This window comes from Thermobia domestica, chromosome 10 (genome assembly GCF_964235325.1).
Source record: "Thermobia domestica chromosome 10, izTheDome1.hap1.1, whole genome shotgun sequence".
In the NCBI taxonomy this organism is placed as follows: domain Eukaryota; kingdom Metazoa; phylum Arthropoda; class Insecta; order Zygentoma; family Lepismatidae; genus Thermobia; species Thermobia domestica.
This window is the reverse complement of record NC_137463.1, coordinates 110,863,958-110,879,432: the sequence shown is the minus strand read 5'-3', so window position 1 is coordinate 110,879,432 and position 15,475 is coordinate 110,863,958. Positions and strand designations below refer to the sequence as shown.

General features: G+C 33.7%; 1 protein-coding gene across 1 annotated transcript in view; it reads right to left on the bottom strand.

Annotated features, from left to right (window-relative positions):
- Positions 1-1,012: 1,012 nt before the first annotated feature.
- LOC145662654 (uncharacterized) overlaps positions 1,013-15,475 on the bottom strand; it is a 38,140-nt gene continuing 23,677 nt past the window's right edge. The window contains exons 6-7 of the mRNA XM_081728448.1: positions 10,803-10,910; positions 1,013-1,233 (exon numbers count right to left, since the gene is read on the bottom strand). Of these exons, the coding sequence (XP_081584574.1) occupies positions 1,110-1,233; positions 10,803-10,910 (232 nt within the window). The 3' untranslated portion in view covers positions 1,013-1,109. The remainder of the gene's footprint in view (positions 1,234-10,802; positions 10,911-15,475) is intronic.

Genomic DNA, 15,475 nt, shown 5'->3' with positions numbered 1-15,475 from the left:
CCTTTAAAATCATGGTAAATATAGACTTAGGTTAGATGTGTTTTCATCTGAATAAGATTTATGATTTACTATAGGCAAATTTATTTAGTAATCACTTGAGCACATGCATATATTATTCGTCCTTTTCTTTCTTAAAAGAAGAAAAAAAGATAAAGACAAGCAAACAGTATTTCATGGAGTATCCGCGTAGAATAAAACTTTCTTCTCAGCTTAATTATTTTAAAAGAGATACATTTAGGATTTTGTTTCGGAATTGGGGGCTAAATCCAAAATAATATCAAACCTGATATTTCTTAAAATACATTCAATATCGAATGGAAAAGGGCCGCTGTGACTCAGTGGTAGATCGTTCACATCTGGTGCACGGGGTCCCTGGTTCGATGCCAGCTCGCGCCAAGTGAACTTTGTGATGGGCAAACACCATGTGCGTGGGTTTTCTCGCGGTTCTCCCGTTCCTTCCCACTTTCTTAATTTCACCATCTGATTCATTTCTCATCATTACCGTCTCCTTTAGTCTAGCCGGAATAACTATGGGACGTAAAACTAAAAGATTTCATTTTTTTTTTCGAATGGAAGAAAAGTTTAGTTTAAGTTCTATAGGCCTTTGTAAATATACATCTGAGTAACTCCGATAATACCCCCATATATCCGAAAATATCCATCCAGAAATATTTTTCTGAAAGAATTCCAAGGTTGAATTAAACATGGATCAGATCCAGGGTCAAATTATAGGCCTATTTGCCATCGCTGGGAAAAAACATTAAAGAGGAAAAAAGAAAGCAGTATTGAGGGGGATTGTTCCAATCGTAGAAAAAATACCTTCAACCGTTATTTGGAAGCCAATGAAACATTGATTAAGTGCAAATTTTCTAGATCTTTGAGGAGTATCTTATATGTATAAAAAGTTACTGTTTTCCAATTACTAACATAAAGCGCTGGTCCAAAATGGAGATCATTTTGTCATTCTATGAAACATGCAATACTTAAAAGGGACTATCGAAGGGACTGCAAATTATTATTGTAATTATCACATTTATTTATAATAACAAATTACACAATTTGTTTATATTTTGCAGGGTTGTTAGCATGAAATTTTCCAGATCATCGCTTCACTCAACTTCTTGAACTTTGAACATAGCCTTAGCTATGGAACCTTTCCGTAAAGCTTCAATGGCCTCGTTGTATTGGTCCAAGCTGAAAGTCTTCACTCCCAGATTTTCATACTGGAGATACCTATAAATATTAAATATAAATACATTCCTTTAATTACTTAGTATTATTAAATGCGATTTCTAACAATTAATCTTCTAATAATATCATATATCAAGACTTCGTCCTATCAAATGAAATTTCTTAACAATTAACCTTATTGTAACATATCAAAACTTTGTACTAACTCCAAATTACAAATACCAGTATATTGTGAGCTTTCGAGGCAATATACAAGATGTTTCAAAACAACACTGACAACGTTTGGGAGGTGATTCCTCACACCAAGATAAGACGAAAAGTATAGACCAATCTGGGTGCACAAATACTTTCTTTTGGAGTTATAGGCTGCTGAAATATGAACTTTAAAGGTTCAAGGCTCCAAAAGTATGGGACCTACCGCAGTCGAGTTAAAGCTTCACTTAGGAACTAATATGTACGTTATCCAATAATACATGTTTTAGAATCCTAAGTTACTCACGAAGCAATTTTTATAGAGAGAGTTTGGCTACGGGCAAATTATTTTAAGTACTCTCCAACTACCTCTATAAAAATTGCTGCGGAAGTACCACTGGATTCTGAAACTTCTATATTTGGATAGGGGACATACCAGTTCTTAAGTGAAGTCTGGATTCGACTACGGTAGGTCCCATACTTTTGGAGCTATGAACCTTTAGTGTTCATATTTTCAGCAACAAATTGCACGGTAAGATGCTTATATGAACGGTATGATGACCCATAAAGTATTTACCCATTGCTAGTGATGTATGCTACAATCAGCAGTAAAAGTATCTCTCCCTGATTGCTATAATTCCATCAGGTCCGGCCCAGTACTTTTGCTACTATCACAAACGCCTGCAGAGATGGACTCCAATTTGCACCTAACACATCAACCAGCAGACATTTCGGAAGTCTCAGAGCACTGAAATAAACTATTGCTGTGGATTTGATGTACGAAGAAATTTCTCCATTTTAAGATTAAACCCTATTGTAAGAAAACACTGATCATACATGAGTTAGAAAATGGTTCTAGTTAACTGAAAATATCAAATCTGGAACGATTGAATTGGAAGAGAATACTTTTCTAGATCTTTATCTCGATTCATGAACCTACTCTAATTCACCGTCATACGAACATGTCTTTCTTTTTCCACAACAGATTTTGCATATCACATAGGGTATGAACTGACTTTGAAATTGAAGAACATTAAAAATTTAGAACTTGAGAGAATTCGAACCCGAGTTACGTTGGTAGGTAGCTGATGCGGTAATGGCTTGCCTACACAGATCATTAATTAGGTTTACACAAAAACTGTTAATTACTTGAAAACCTTTCATGAAAGAGTAGTTCAGATACTACGAGACGATAATTAATTGAATTACTCGTCATTTCCTTTTTCAACTGAAAGAAAAGTCAACTAAGCCTTTCTCAATGAGAAAAATGTTTCAAAACGCTTCTCAAGTTGAAGCTAGAGTTTTAATGTTGGTTCCACAGCTTAGAAAAATAAAGATAGCAGACGTTCTTTTGTAATTATTGTCATGGGAGCTGTTTCTGAGAAAATCACATTTTTTAAAAAAATTTCACAATTCAATAAATTTCACTTATTTCTAGGATAGGAAGAAAATTCGAGAAATTTTCCTGAGAACATTACGTTTAAAATTTAGTTCAGAATTGTTGAACAATATAACTTCCAGGAGAATGAACAATTTGGATTGGAACAAACAAACGAATATTCCAAATCACTTTTCTAGTAATATGTAGGCCATGAAACGTATAAATCAGTATCATCATACTTGCTTCTCTCTTGCTTCACAATAGGTTTTGTCAGTAAGATGCAATTGAGTTTGCGGCGAATAATTGGGAATTACAGGTCTTGCAATGTATAAACCTAGTTTTCGCACAAGTCATGTTTTGTTTTATGTCACAATAACTTACGTCAAACAGAATCAGTGAACTGATGGGGTTTTGAATCATGGTTAATAATAATAATAATAATAATAATAATAATAATAATAATAATAATAATAATAATAATAATAATAATAATAATAATAATAATAATAGACCAGTAATAGAATTATAGTAAGAATTAATAAATAGTGAAACTTGATGTTAAAATTAATTTATACGGAGGGACTTGAACCTGGATTTGTCAGTTGGTAGTTTCCTACGATAACACGACGCTACAAGTTCTACGTTTAAAGTTGATAAGTCAAAATACTAGTTACCGAGGTAATACATTTACTAAGCATATTTTACTCTAAAGTATTTCGAAACCTAACTAATATTCCTGGACGTGTTGATATAATTTAAATAATTACAAATTAACTTCTGACATTTTTTCTTTCTAGGGTGCGAAACCAACATTAAAGCCTCAATCTCAACTTTTAGAACGTTTCGAGACATTTTCTACGTTGATAAAGATCTATTTGACCTGTTTCTAAGTCGAAGAAGGAAATAATGAGTAACTCAACTAACGATCGTTTCTTCATAAAGGCATTAGTATCTGAAGTAATTTTGCATGAGAGGTATTCAACTAGTTAATCGTTTTTGTTGAATCTAAGTTAGTGGTCTGTGTAATAAAGTTACAGTGATTTATCTACACCCCCTAACACCCCCAGCATCCCCTAAACTTTTCGGACACCCTCCGGAAATGAATTCCTTGCATTCCCCCAACTAAGGGGGATGCAATATTAAAAAGATTAATTCTTTGTTTGCCTAAAGCCCTTCAGGACTTTGTAGAAAATATTTTAAACGATCTTATCTTTATGTAGAACGGGAATTCCCGTTCTGTATAATCTTTGAAGACAGGGAATTCTATGCGAGGAGGAAATTTTTAGGGAAATGCAGCACCGGAAAGCTTGACTCCTAGCGTGTTTGTATGCAGATCGGAACTCATGTATAAAATGGCTGTGGTAACGAGGGCGGGAACTAAATCCAAGCGATCAAAATTCAAGGAAAATTCTGAGGGGGAGAAAATCCAAAGGAAAATATCACAGGAGTATATATAAATATATTGGAGGTACCAGGGCACACTCTATATGATTATTTTTTTTCCCTTCAATTGTCATGTATTCTAAAATGTTATCTGCATTTTTTCAACTGAAATAAGTTTTTCTTTCTTTTAAAATGCTGAAAACCCAATAAAACATAAAAATGTTATAATAAAAGGGCAGATTAGCTTTAATTACTTTCACACATACCCATATGAAAGGTTCTGAGTATTCGTATTTATAATATTTTTAATAGATTTGAAATACGTTTAACATATTACAGTAAGACCATTCATTTTAATTACGAAAAGTAACTGTGATGCTATTTGATTTTAAAAATGTCGTTCTTGTGTGGTAGCATATAGTAGTCTTTTATTTTGAGTAATGTATAAATATTTATTTTAATTCTGAACTACCGATCAAGATTTTTTTATAGCAAAGATGAAAATGTGAAATATATCGTATACTTACTATAACGTCTTTCATTTGATTTTCAGCATTTAAAAAAAAATGTTATTTCCGTAAACTGAAGAATTTCAGATAACAGTTTAGATGCATAACAGTTGAAGAAAAATAATCATTCTTTTATTAATCTGCGCCTATAATTTTGTCGCTTGAACTTAGTCCGTTTTGTCTGAATTTTCCTTGGGGTTTATTCTCTTGAATTTTGTCCTGCATTCGTAATAATATGTTTGGTAATTCTAACAGAGGCTGTAAGAAGAATAACTGTTTCTTCAAGTTTCATCATAAATTTTAGATGTTGATGTTATCCTTCTTGTTCTGTTCGGAAAAATGACGAGGATACAGTTCTTTATCAGCAGTGTTATTCACATCTATTTTGGTAAAGATGAATGTGATTTCTTTGAAAAAGAAAAAATACTTGTGATTGACTCAGTTGTAAGAAAGCCGTTTGACATTGTAACTGAAACGAATATAAAATAAAATTAATGCGGTTTAATATCAAATTATTTCACATCAAGATTTTATGCACTTTTTCAGTAGTTCATCTCTAACATGCTAAGAGTCGCAGTACGTAAAAAGTGCCACGGTTCACATCCTCAAGACATGTTTGACCATATATTAAGTAAACAATGCAAGAGGACGTATAAAGTGACTCTTAAGAAAGAATGTTAGTGTTCTGCATCACAACTCCTTTTTCGGCATCACCTTATCAGACGATTTGTCTTATATACCGGTACATAATTCTATACTACATGCAATAGTATCATATATAATTCTATTTTCATATTTATATTGTCAATGTAAATAGCAGCAATACAAAATATTTATATCAACATTGAAATACTTTTATGTTTTTCGTAGTTTCAATCAAATCAAAAGGTCAGCTAATCAGGGATAAGGGTCGTCTTACGCACCCTTTTGCATTGTTTGCTTAATATATGGCCAAATATGTCTTGAGAATGTGAACTGTGGCATCTTTTACGTACTGCGAGCAGTAGCGGTTTTAACGGGTAGGCCGGGTACGGTAGGCACGGCCCTACCCAAAAATTTTGAAAAATATATAAACAATAAAAGATACAATAAAGAGTAAATATATTTTCCACTTTTTATAATAATAGTAAATAATAATTTAATAAACAGCATCAACCAATACTGTAAAAGTAATTTCCTATTGTCATTAACCAATCAAATGTGCATATATATATATATATATATATATATATATATATATATATATATATATATATATATATATATATATATATATATATATATATATATATATATACAGGGCCGGGTTTAGGGGGTGCACAGAAGCACGTGCACCCCCTCAGTTGTGATTATACACTACCTAAAGTGAGAAGCTAGCAGTGAAAATTGCAATACTTTCGGAAAATTTAATGTCATGTTTCTGTTTTGGGCTTAAAAGAAAGCGGAGCTTTGCAAAAATAATAGTTTAAGTCAATTCCTCACACATACAATAGATGTCTATAGGCATTTACGACATTTAAATTTGATTCAAATGTACTAGTAGTTATTGGTGCACCCCTGTCAGAAAATCCTGGATCCGGCCCTGTATATATCCATACGCGAAGGAGTGGGTTTACCCAAAATTAAAATCCTAAAGCCGCCCCTGACTGCGTCCCTTGACATGTTGGAGGTGAACCACTGGTAAACTGAATAAAATTTTGTTGTGAAATGACTTGATACTAGACCGAAGTAAGTTTGTTTTATCTTCGTTTCAACTACAATGTCAAACTGCTTTCTTGCAACTGAGTCAATCAATTTTCCATTTCTCTACAAGTAGCTTTTTTTTTTTTAAAAAAAAATCATTCTTTTTTAGTGAAATAATTGTGAATAACACTGTTAATAACAGAACTGTATCTAGTCATTTTCCCGAGACGAACAAGTAGAATAAAATCTAAATTTTATGATAAAACTTAAAGAAATAGTTATTCTTCTTACAGAATCTGGTAAAACTACCAAAGAAAAGTTCTCTTGAAGAAATCCCTTCTTGAACAGAATTCCTCGTCTCGAAAGAAATCCCTTCCTGAACGAGAATTCCCGTTCTGCCTAAAGATAAGATCATTTAAAATATTTTCTACAAAGTGCTGGAGGGCCTTTAGGCAGAACGGGAAGACAGCATTAAAAATCTTGTTATTTTGTTTTTTAAAAAATTTCGAATTTTTGTTTTTAAGTTCGAATAGAATAAAACAACTTACTTTCGACAAGATAAATTTTCACGCAAGGCATGCAACGCAAGATTGAATGAAAATCAACCTTTACACGGCTGTGATCGTCAAAACAACGTTTGATTAATTTATTGTCAACGATTTAATCTTGACCAGTAGCGTCATTTCAGATTCGGGCTGGTGGGGGGAGGCAAGACTCCTTGATATAAGTAAAATCTCGCGTTTGTAATTGACTTACTACTGTTCTATTGATAAAATCTATATAAATCTCAAACTCAGGTGGGGCAAATGCCCCTCCCTGCCCCCCCTAAATGACGCCCCTGATCTCGACGTCACACCAAGCATGGGAAAGTCGACGCTAATTGGCTCTGGCTGAGGAAGGAAATCCAATGCAATCATTCGTTGCATCAACGAATTTTAAAGTTTATATATATATACAAAAGTTTATTAAAAAGACGATGATAATAGTATATCACCTTAATGCAAGATTGTACCCTCCCAGATTTTTTAAACACCTTCCTAAGTTCAAAATTCTGGATAAATCACTGGCAAGTGGCTTCCTACCAACGCGACCCGGGTTCGAATTCTCGCAGATCCTAAATTTTTAACGTGCTTCAATTTCAATGTCAATTCATATCCTGTGTGATATGTCAGATCTTCTTGTGTTATGCAGGAAAGAGATGTTTGTATGACCGTGATTGGAGTAGGTCCATGATAAATATTTAGAAAATTATTTCTCCCAATTCAATCCTCTCATATTTAATATTATCAGTTAATTTGAACTATTTTCTAACTCGTGTATGATCAGTGTTTTTTCTTTATTCTAACATACAGAATGTAGTGAAATAATCATTATGCACACAACGAATTGGAATATCATTGATACAGTATATGGCACTTATTGCACAACACGCTCCAAAGAATAAAGATTAATCTTAAAATGGAGAGTGGGGCAATTGCTCAATGGGGCAATTGCCTCCCTCTGCCCTCCTAAAATGATACTAGTTCTGAGTTTGATGAATAATATGGGGCTCGTGGGATTTCTCGGAGTTTTCCCGTTTTCTATCATTAAATCTAAGGGCATGATAAAGATCAAGCGAAGTCCTGAATAGTTTCTTGCATCCATATTGAAGAAGAGTCCAAAATCAATTCTGACGAACGTTATCCAAGATTTTCCGTCGTTACTTACATAAATATTGAGAAGATATTCTACACAAGTTGACTACTTCTGTGCAACTTTACTTCGCTTAAGAAATGTACTAAGTCCTGAGAAGAACAATATGATAATTAGTCTCTTTCCGTGGTGTATCCAAGGGGAGTTTCGGGGTTTTAATCTACTACTTTGGGAGAGATAAAATCTAAAAACAAACATTCACCATATTAAGATATAAACACCTGAAGTTATGTGAACTTGTAACCCTGAACCTCCTATTGACGAATTTCTGCGTGTACCACTTGTCTCAGGAACTTCACGGGCAGTTAAATGTAACTCCTAGAACTTTGTATCCTTCTCGAGGATCTAGGGGGTACTAGTGGATGTAGCCGAGTAGCTTCATGCGTTCGGTTGATAATGGTAGGGCAAAAACCATTGTGGGTTCGAGTCCCACTGAAGAACATGGTCATGTTTAAGGGTAGAGGCAACAGCTGAGTGGTCTAAAAATAATTCGTCTATTTTTTTCTTTTTTTTTTAAAAACGGTCTCGGCATTCGGCTTCGGATCACGAGGCATAATCCATAGTGGTTCACGTCCCAATGAAGGGTATGGGCATGTTTAACTCTCCTCGAAATTTTGTACTCGTGGCTCTGTCATAGTGAAAGTTGTATATTGGAGAAGATTAATTCGAAGACTGGAAACAAGTGCCCCGGTTAGAGTGAATAAAAAGAAAGGACAAAGGAGTGTGATTTTGGCGAACTTGGTCATCAGGGATTCGATTCCAACTTAAATCGTAGATTCATGTCTCATAAAGCCTCGGTGCCGCGAAGAAATAATAAACTTAACACATAAACTCGTATACTGTAACTTTAGCAACATTCGATAGCAAGTTCTGAGATTTTTATTTTTATCAACTGTTTATTTCGCTTCGGAAATTGACTACTGTGTATAACATTCAACATAACTACATTGTTTGTGAACTGTGTCATTTGAACACTAGTACAACGTCGTGCTGCATATAATAACAATCCAAATTATGTTTCACCATTACAGTACGACACATATTAATGTCTTTCACTCTGTAACGGGAAGGAAATAGAAACATTAATTTTTAAAAAATACATGAATAGTCGTTCGTACAAATGTCAATCTCAATCTTTCTGTGCCTTTATATTGATCAATATTTCTCTTTCACCATAGAAATAACTTCTGTTTATGTACACAGAAAAGTCATTTAAACAACTGCATATATATAATTATTTTAGCCTGTTGATTTATGAAGCTTATTTCACCTGTTGCTAAGGTAACTTTAATAAAGTTTTGCCACTTAATGTTTAAAGGAGTGAAAAGACCGTTTTTGAAAATAATAATAATAATAATAATAATAATAATAATAATAATAATAATAATAATAATAATAATAATAATAATAATAATAATAATAATAATAATAATAGACTTTCAAACTATGCTATAAATAAATCTAGGAAGACCTTTTACTTCCGTCTAACAAATAAATTTTAGGGCATCTAGTCCTTTCTTACTAAAATGTCCCTTTAATTAAAGGAAGGAAACCGATCTGTCTGTTAAAAATGCAAGACCTAGAGCAAATTGTAGGTGTTCAGTTAGTTGCAACAAGTATTTCCAATACCGGCACTGTCTTAGGTGTATGGAGAGCAATAGGTTCCAAGGTGATAAGCGTATAAATTCGCTGTAAAACCTTATCAGAAAAAAGGAATAGCGGAAGAAATCCAAACACTCATAAGAGAGATCTCCAAATATTGAACAAAACTACCCCGAAGAACTGTAGTGCTAATGCAGTACAACTCACTGCACAAGCCATAGGCGGAGCTATAGAGGGCATACGGGGCATTGCCCCCAACTTTTGACAAATAATAAAAACGCCACCTATAAGATTCTTCAATTCTCCTCTGTATTTACCATGTCTCATAGCAGACAAAAAGGTCTGCCCCCAGCAGACAACTTCTAACTCCGCCCATGTGCAGAACTCGACTTGCATCTGGAACAACATGTTTCTACAATCAAAGTCTGACGAGAGCAGCGCACCCTCAACATGCGGTACTGACAAGGAACGGACATGAACCTGTCATCCGGACATCCGAATCAAACCTAATCCATTCGATAAAGATAACAAAAATATATTCATACACAAAAAATTAGGTGGCATAGACAATGGAGTAAGTATCTGGGGCCATTAACCCTGTTAGTATAAAGAAAGTCGTAGACTTGCAGTTAAATAGCTATTGCATCAACACTGTTCATTGGAAAGTCATAATTTATAGTTCATTATCTTCAGCATGAAACAAGCTTTCCAGAGGTGCTATGTATTGGGGTTCATAACGTACTAGAACAGAGAAAATTGGGAGAATGTCTAGTTATTTTGCTATTTTCTCTGTGCTATGACCTTCCCAAATTGGGAAGATGTTTAGTACGGTAGAACGGCCAGTCACATCGCACCGTGCATTTCGCATCAGTTTCGCGCTTTGCATTACTAATCGAAGCCATCACTTGACTTATATGTATTTTGTTGAAAGCGTGTTGATTTATACGACAATATTCAGTGCACTTTTCAGAAATAAAAATACAATTACCGTATCTTGTTTTGTTTTGAATTTAGTAGCTTCCCGAATAGGGGAGATTTTTCTACCGTATCTTTTATAAAGTACAGTATGATAAATTGAAGATAGGTTGCTTTTATGGTATACTATGAAGAAAAGTTGTTTTCATGATATTGCCATGATTTAAACCGCTTTGTAAACTAATTAACCTTACCTCTGACCAAGTGCTTCTACTATTCCAATAGCCTTAGTGAAGCAATATGGATTGATAATGACTCCGATTATTGACAGTTCCTTCTTGAAAAGTTGATATGGTGAAATTCTGCAAAGATATAAGTAGAAAATAATTATTCAAAACTAGATTTCACATTTTTCTTTAAAATAACTGAAAAACCTAAAAGGAAATTAATATTTGAAGAACTTTATCTTAGAAAATTAATTATAAAAGTTTTCAACACATTATTTATGACTGAAGAATATGCTATGGGTGATCATTTAACGAATATTTTTAATGAAAATGAGAGGTCTACTAATAATTAACTAGAATTATTTACTAGGTCATTATATAATTCAAAGATTACATATACAAAGACAATGCAGAAAATTCAATAACACCTACATACAATACATGACACAATGATCATTTTCGAAGGAGTTGGTCACTATATGATTTATTAACTATGCGGGGCAAGTCAAAATTATATATCTGATTTCGAAAATTTATTCTGTGATATCTAATAAATATATGTTATTGTGAAACTTGTACTAAGAAAGGTAAACTGTCATAGTTTTCTTCAAACATCTCACAAGTGTTTTATATCAGCAACTCGCGTAATACGGTATACATCAAGCCGATGGTCTATCTCCTGCCAAATATTTTTTATCATGTTGCAGCCAATATCAGCAATTCATTTCACGTTTGCTGCTGACTCTTAGTGTAAAAAGTGGAAACAACTTGGAAAGTTAACCTTTCGAAGCGCATGTCTCGCAATAATATATGTTTCATTAGATTTCACAGAATAAATTTTTCAAATCGGGCCAATCATCAAGCCCTGTATTTACAACAAACAGGAAAGAAGCTAGAATCTCACAAACTGACATGTACTTTGACCAAGACGGCTATACTTAAACTTAGATTCAACATCTCCAATGAAATATAAAAAACGCAAATTAGAAATTTATGCAAGCCTGGGCATTTTTTTTTTTTTTTTTTTACCAGTGCTATGAGCGTTAAGTGTTTAATCTCTCGTCACTACTTTTCATTGTCGTACAAGTAAATTTTTAAAATCCGCTTTCGGGAATAATTTGTGACAGTGAAACAATAACATCAGTATTCTAATAATCTTGCTGTGAATAGAAATCTAGAGATCGTTTTTATGCTTAATCGATTACTTAATTTTGTTTTAATCAAATTTGCTTATCTAAAAAAATCGTTCAGCTATAGCACAGATAATGAAGACTGAATAGGCACCAAATAAACTTTGATAAAAAAAGCAGAAATATCTAATAGTACTTGCAATCGGAGTAAATACTTTCCTTTTCATCTGAAAATGTGCTTCTATCACGCACAATAGAAACATTCCTATATTCAGATTAATTTCACTATCAAATTTAGTAATTTCCCAACTCACGGCAATTTTCATTGATTGAAAACCGAAATCACTCCAAATATTGAAATTTATTAAATTATGTTATCTTGAAAGTAAAAGAAGATTCTTTATATATATATATATATATATATATATATATATATATATATATATATATATATATATTTTTTTTTTTTTTTAGAGTAGAGCATGAAATAATAATATATGATGTACGGAAATTGAATTTTTATCGTCTATATTACTATAAAAGTATTTATCTATTTGTCTCCTAAACAACTGACTAATTCCCACAGATAATATTGGAACATGACTCGGCGGAGCTCCGACTTTGGTGTGTAAAATCACTATTATTTGAAGCTTGTAGGTCATGCACAGAGATAATAATAAAGATGAGAAATGAAGCTATAAATTAATATTGGACACAAACAACTCTTTTCATTGGCAATCGAACCGTAATGTTTTTGGGAACAGCAGTACTTTTATTCACAATGAAACATTCCTTTCATAATTTCCACACCGCTTTACAAACCGTAATGTGAAACAAAAAATAATATTTGGTATGGAAGGCACATTGGATTTTAAGACAAATGTTTGCAAAAGAGACAATTCCAAAGTTCAGCTATACAGGGGCGGACTGGCAGCCATAGGGCCCACCCTGCTAAACTGAAATGAGGGCCCACTGTATAAAAATACACGATAGAGTTAGAACATACTTATACGCTTTATACAACGATGGATATAATAGACTATAAAGATTTAATTCGTGAAGCAGGTGCAGTGCACAAACTAGACACACTTTACACTGTCTTGCAGGTTTGCATTTCCATTCATCTTCCTCCTCACTCTCAGTTTCATTATCTTCCTCTTCTTCATTTTCCTCGTTTTCACTACTATGAGCATATTGCTCACTGCCATGCTCATTTTTTAAAATAACCTGCTTTTTACATATTGGTGGATTATAGTCCCTATAATGACCAGCAAATTGGAGCAGTTCCTCTTGAATTTGTTCTATTTCCACTTTGCAATAATGTGGTAGAGTATTGAGAGCTGAATCAGGTAGTTCTTCTAAAGTACTTATCTCATGGAAACAGGTAGGATCCAGCTATGCAATGTCCTTCATGAGACTATCATTGCAGATAAACCGAGAATGTAATTGCTCAATTGCAGTATCGAAAATAACATTAAAAACGTTTATCTGAAACACTTTTGATAGAGAATCTAAAATTCTTGCCTCATCATGGGAAAGCTCGTCTGCTTGAAGAATTGCTACTGGTATTCTCTTTGCAAGGAGAGAAGTTTCAGCTGCAACATCGTATCCTGCATCCTTCAATTGTCTTTTCAAGTGCTTTGCAAACTCCATAGCTTTAGTTTCAATAGAACAAAACATGTTCCGTTTTTGCTTTAAGTCTGATTGTAACGTACAAATCATTTTTGTAGCCGTTAGATAATCCACACCAGATTTTTGCAAATACTGCGAAGTAGGTGTACATAGATGAAAAAGTTGGCTGAAAACAAAAGCCACAAGAATGTTTTCAAATTTACACCAGTTCTGAACCAAACACTTGGCTTTAAATGTGACTTCTGCTTGAAAATCACTCATACTTGCAATAGTGAGTAGACATTGAAGCAGCGTCATGAACCTCTTCCGATCTTGCAAAGGTGTCGAAAAATCAAAGATACTCTTTAGAGTCGATCTTTACTCCACCACCTTGTCAGATTTAATTTTTGTAATCGGCGAAGTAGCTGTCTACACTTGAGTTTTCTTCATTGTACTTAATTCACATTTACATTCTTTTATATAAATCGCAGATGAAAGTAACTGTCATTTGAAGTAACCCAAGAAAGTCTTTTGCGACTTTGCAACATTCTGTTGCATTTATCATTACCAAATTTAGAACATGCGCGAGACAATACACATACTGAACATTCGGATTAAGTTTTTTGAGCTGTGCTTGGGCACCGTTATACTGGCCACTCATGTTAGCTGCACCATCAAAATAACAACCTACAATATGCGATGTTGACAGTTTCAGCGTACTAAATTCATCCTCAATCTGTTTGTAAAGATCCAGTCCAGTAGCTTTGTCCACAGGAATTAGTTTCAAAAGTTTCACTCTTATTTCACCATGAAGCACATACCGAACACCCAATGCTAACTGTTCAATAACAGTAATGTCCTGGGTACAGTCAACTTCAACACTAAATGTACCAGCCTGCTTTATTTTGTTAACACTATTAGTTTGAATCTGAAGAACAAGATAGGTTACTAACTTCTTGACAAATGTCTTCGACAAAAAAGTTACTAATGAGCCTCTTCCTTGTGAACTTTCTTCACCATACTTGCCTTGGAGCTGTAGGGAATTAGAAAGATATGTGGCGGAAAGCGCGACAGAATTTTGGAACATGCTTGAAAAGAAAGAAGAAGTTGGTGTTTGTTTATAACATATTGTACCGAATTGAAGATCGGAGATTTGATGATGTGGAGGCCATAGTTAACGAAGTTTAGATCCCAATTGAAGAATTGTTAATTGTGTAGTAGGTATTTGATTTATTAAGTGTGCAAGAGATTAATGTGTAAATGATGGCATCTTAGTGGATAGATTTATTATATGAGTTCATATGAGATTATGATAATAAAGATAGCTGGAAAACGAAGACTAGTTAAGTTGGACTTATTTGCTTGGTGAGGTGTAATTAAGGTTGAGTCAAGTCTGTGTTGGTTTATGAAAGGTAGTACTGCCCAAGTAACTAATAGAACCCACGTTGAATACAGTAAAGTTTCGGTATTTGACAACACGGAATTTACTAATAACTTTACTTACAATTGGCGACGAGCTGGTTTTTGCATGGAAGATGGCGGAGTCTAAACATATACAATTTTTTGAACCTTTGAATCCAGAAGAGACAGATGTTGAAACATACATTGAAAGATTTGAACAGTATTGTCTTGCTAATGATGTACCAGAAGCCAAGAAAGTTTGTATTATTATATCCGTTATGGGAAATGCAGTTTATAAAACATTAAAGGAACTAGCAGCACCCGAACGAGTACCGGAGCTTGATTTTCAGCAAATAAAGGATCTATTGATGAAACAGTATCACACGGCAACTAATTACATAGTTGAAAGATACAAATTTCATTCTATGAAGCAAGAAATAGGCCAAACTGCACAGGATTACATTTTCAATTTAAAAAAGCAGGCTAACCGCTGCAATTTTGGCGTATTTCGAGAAGATGCTATAAGAGACCAGATAGTCTGCGGTGTTGTTAGTGAAT